The sequence below is a fragment of the Manduca sexta genome, chromosome 15, assembly GCF_014839805.1.
Source record: "Manduca sexta isolate Smith_Timp_Sample1 chromosome 15, JHU_Msex_v1.0, whole genome shotgun sequence".
Lineage (NCBI taxonomy): Eukaryota > Metazoa > Arthropoda > Insecta > Lepidoptera > Sphingidae > Manduca > Manduca sexta.
In genome coordinates, this window is record NC_051129.1 from 3,777,522 (window position 1) to 3,781,919 (window position 4,398).

The 4,398-nt window shown below is 38.8% G+C and overlaps 1 protein-coding gene across 3 annotated transcripts in view; it reads right to left on the reverse strand.

Annotated features, from left to right (window-relative positions):
• Nucleotides 1-1,144: 1,144 nt before the first annotated feature.
• Nucleotides 1,145-4,398, reverse strand: part of LOC115441213 (cyclin-dependent kinase 14) — a 107,211-nt gene continuing 103,957 nt past the window's right edge. For all 3 annotated transcript variants that reach the window (XM_037439041.1, XM_037439042.1, XM_037439043.1), the window contains one exon: nt 1,145-4,307. In XM_037439041.1, coding sequence (XP_037294938.1) covers nt 4,240-4,307 — 68 coding nt within the window. In that variant the 3' untranslated portion in view covers nt 1,145-4,239. The remainder of the gene's footprint in view (nt 4,308-4,398) is intronic.

The window sequence follows — 4,398 nt, forward strand, 5'->3', positions numbered from 1 at the left end:
GGATAAAATATGAGAGTTGAAATATTGACTATTTGACCATTGGCCGGTTTCAATAAACGACCCCAATATTAATCTTTGATTTGATTCCGAGATTAAGCCAATCAAAATAAGTTATTTGTAACATGTCAAAAATCTTTATTCTGACTGGCCCATTCTTGCGATCCATCGAAAAAATCAATTGAGATGGTTTATTAATATCAGCGGAAGGCTACGTTAGATCTGGATATTGTGATATTTGAAATCCATTGACGGTAGTTTGTGATTTTTCAAGTAAGACATACAGACGATTATATAAGATAACTATGCTTGATCGTAAGTGCTGCAACACTTCGATCAGCCCGTCCACTGCTGAACGTAAGCCTCCCCTAGTAAGCACCAACCGCGGTCTTGAGCAGCTCACATCCATCCGCTACCCGAATGCATGTACACTTATTAATTAGGATTTGGCGATGTACTTAGCTTGTTGAAACTAAAGGCAAGAGGCAAAATTAGGGGAGCGAACGGGAAATTGCGTTCAGAGTAAACACGGTAACTTTTTCACCATTATTGGTAATTTCAACAAATATAACTAGGGATACATGGAAAGGCTGGATATCAGATATTTACCGGATATCCATTCTATTCTCTGGATTAATGTAAATTGTAATTTTACACACCTCCACCTCTCAGTCACCTAGAATATATCGGCTGGTAATGTGGAAGCAGTAGGTTTAATTCCCAGATTGGGAAACATTAATTTGGATTTTCAAAAGAGGTGTAAATTAATTGGGCGGATGGTCGTAGATACTAAGCTGAATATTTATATCACAAACATTATGTGTGATGTTTGTCAAAACTGCAGGGACAGCATGTGTAATAAAGGCAAGGATGCACGCAGGATATCTACTTTTCACCATATATGTTTTGTCCTTATGATAGGGGTCGAGCCTCTCTACATACAGATCACAAATTCTAGCCTCCGAAAAGAAACCCAATATGACTGTCCGACATGAGATTCGAATCGTGTAATTATAAAATGAAATTCTAATTACATTGCCAAAATCTATAAATGTATTTTTTTAAGTAAGAAAAACATAGAATCGTTATACAATCAAACTTAGGTACAAAAAGGGATTTCAGACATGACAAGAAAGAAAACAAAATATTCATTAAGAAATAAAAACTTTTATTATTATCAGTTCAAATATTGTATTTACATTCTTTTAATCAATTAAAAGCACGTTGTTTATACATTCCAAAAAGATAAAAATTATATTATAATCGAACCGTCAGCGGGACGTTTCGTTATACGTAAAATAACATAATGATGTTAACCGAACATAACCTAAATATAGAAGTTAAAATAAATCTCATTACATCGTCCGTTAAACTCGCAATGGCAACTCGTGGACTCAACGAACGAGACTAAACGAACCAAACGATTATTTATTATATCTATGTACAGAATTCGTCGGCGGTCATCACTTCATTGAACAAATGCAAATGATCGTGTATACAATAGAATCTCCTAACTTCCACAATATAAATGCTAACTCAGATGACCTGTCGTATTTTTTACATGTGCCTCACTCAACGGGTGAATTGTTTACTTAACCCCACCTTCTTCTTCTACCCACGTACACGCGAACTAGAGCTCGGGACCACGCGGTAATATCCATTCGTCACTTACTTATCTACTACACTACTATACACATTAATATCGAATAAGCTGCTCTTACACCTTCCACGTTCCATGGTCGATGGAGTTCTAATTTGTATATGATAAGACATGATTTTATGGAAAAAAAGGTAAAGATTAAATTACATTATTAAATAAAAATCACGCATATATTTTGAATGTTACATTTTATAATTATTAATGCAGGTAATAAATTTGTGTTATTATTTTGTCGGAAGGTAATTATAACAACCTGTCCGCAATGCACTTGTTTAATTATATTGTCATTCACATACTTGTTCCACCAATTAACACGTATAATTACAACTCCAGCGACCACTGTAAATGTACTAAAGGCACGTGTCCCGAGCTCTAAATCATCGATATCAAAAAAGATACACACAAACTCAACAAACCATGTACACTGAAAATATTGCGTTTCACATAATATTATACAAATTTACGTACTATTTTGGTGTTCGGAAACGAATTAACTACGCTCGAGTGCGGGGCGCGACGCTTGCCTTTGTGACTTGAAAAGTCAATTCAAATAACTTTACTATACAATTTGCTACTTAATTATACAATTATTCATCCGTCCGTACGACTTTAACAATTCGATATGAAACTATTGAGCTCCGATATCTATCTTGTTGACACTCACAATTTACAGAATTTTCCCATAGATTAAATACGTTGAAACAATGCTCAAATAATCATAACAATTACTTAAATTTGAGACTAAATAATACGTGACCGAGTTTCGAGACGGGTCGAGATATCTCGTCATTAAAAAGGGTCGACGGCGGGCGCACTGCGCAAGCGTCGCCCCCCACTCGCATGCAGCGTGTCTAAAGCTCAGTACCCACGCGCAGTACTCTACTCTAACTCGATCTACGCTCGCTGCGGCCGCGCACTGACAACTCGACTACTACTTATACTTATTGAGAACTCGGATACTGGCAGTGCTTGTGCGGGCGGCACGGCGCCGCATGTAAGGCTTTTAAGTTAATTTGTTTAATTTAGCATACAAGGAGCATGCGCACATGTCGCTTGTTCCGCACAGGCGACATGCGCGCCGGCAGGCACGTATTAATTACTTTACATCTACTGTCCGTCAGGTCACTTGTATGTACATATCATCTAGACTAGCATAAAATATCTACGGAATATCACTAAATTGTTTAGTTTCGATCGCATGCGATGCCGGCGTCGTCCTCGTGATAATAAGCAATCACTATTTATTAATATTTTTAATCAAGCGTTCATTAACTTGTTGGCACAAATTGGTGTTTACCGTTTCTTTAGGGCTAAATCTATTTTCAAATCACAGACATTTTCATAGAAGTAGCTACACTAAGACGAGCGATTCATTCGTCGCACTAAGATTATTTTATGCAAGTCTCATGTTCAAGTTGCCAATGCGCCGGCGTCCTATCGGTACGTCGCGTCAGTCACTCGCACGAGTACTCCGCTCGCCTAGCCTTACGTCGTGAGGGACCACTATAAACTTGTCTAAACTGGTTAATTTCACTAAAGTCTAGACGGAACCTAACGCCCATCAACTCTACAATCGTCCCCCGTACCGAAAGAGATTAAATTTAATTTATGTGTTTAGTTATAAGTCGTCGAATTATCTATCACGATACAATTTACAGTAGGACGGTCCCACACATCATTTACATTGAGATCTGTCTTGTTCATTTGTTTAACGTTGGTAATCCGCGATCAATTCACGTGTTATCACTGGGAGCGTGGCTGCAGCGACACACTCCCGCGCCACTATCGTTACTATTGAGCACCGTGGAAGGAATGTGTGCATAAGATTTAGACAAACGCCAAGATTCATTACTGCGGACGTCCGCGCCGCAAGTCGAAACTAAACGCGACGTCGACTGGCGACGCGGACGCGATGAGAAGTCGTAGTTATCATAAGACTGCATTAGAGTTACATCATCGACAATTATTCCTTAATAAATATAAATAAACATCTTCAAAATGTTTACCAAATTATGAGCATATATTTCCAGCATAAAAAATCTTTTAAAATAATAAAGTAATATTCTTCTCAATAATAGATATACATGGCACACTGCTCTGTTTATTATATTTATAGATATAATTCATACAATCGATAGCTAACAGTTTACCTTGTCACCATAGAATAATTGAATTTTATGGATGGATATTCCGTTTGAAGCTTAACAAGCACTAATACGATAATCGACGAAGCGATTGACGGATGGACAAACAATTACATAGGATCTCAACACAAACTCGAATACTGTCGACGGCATTCGATGCCACCTCCGTTTAATTTTTATTTTTTAAACTAGACGAGAAATTATCACGAAATTTTGGTCCACCGAAACGAGTCAACCAGAATTCGACAATTTTAAAAACTATAGGAATCGAAAGGTACTAACTAACGCACATCGCACGCACTGTGTCGGCCGGCGGTGTCGCGGCGGTGTCGCGGCGGTGACGCGGCGGTGTCGCGGCGGTGTCGCGGCGGTGACGCGCGGACCCGCGGCGGGAGCGGTGCGACGGATTCAACTAAAACGCGCTCGTCGGTGGGAGCCTCACTTGATGGTCGCGTGCCGAGTCTCCGGGTGTAAGCACACGCCCTCCACTGTGAAGATTGACACTTCTGGAACAATAAATACACAAGTTACCACCAACCCTTCATTATTTAATACAAATAATAGTACAAGAAGTTTTATAAGATTTTTTCTATAGCA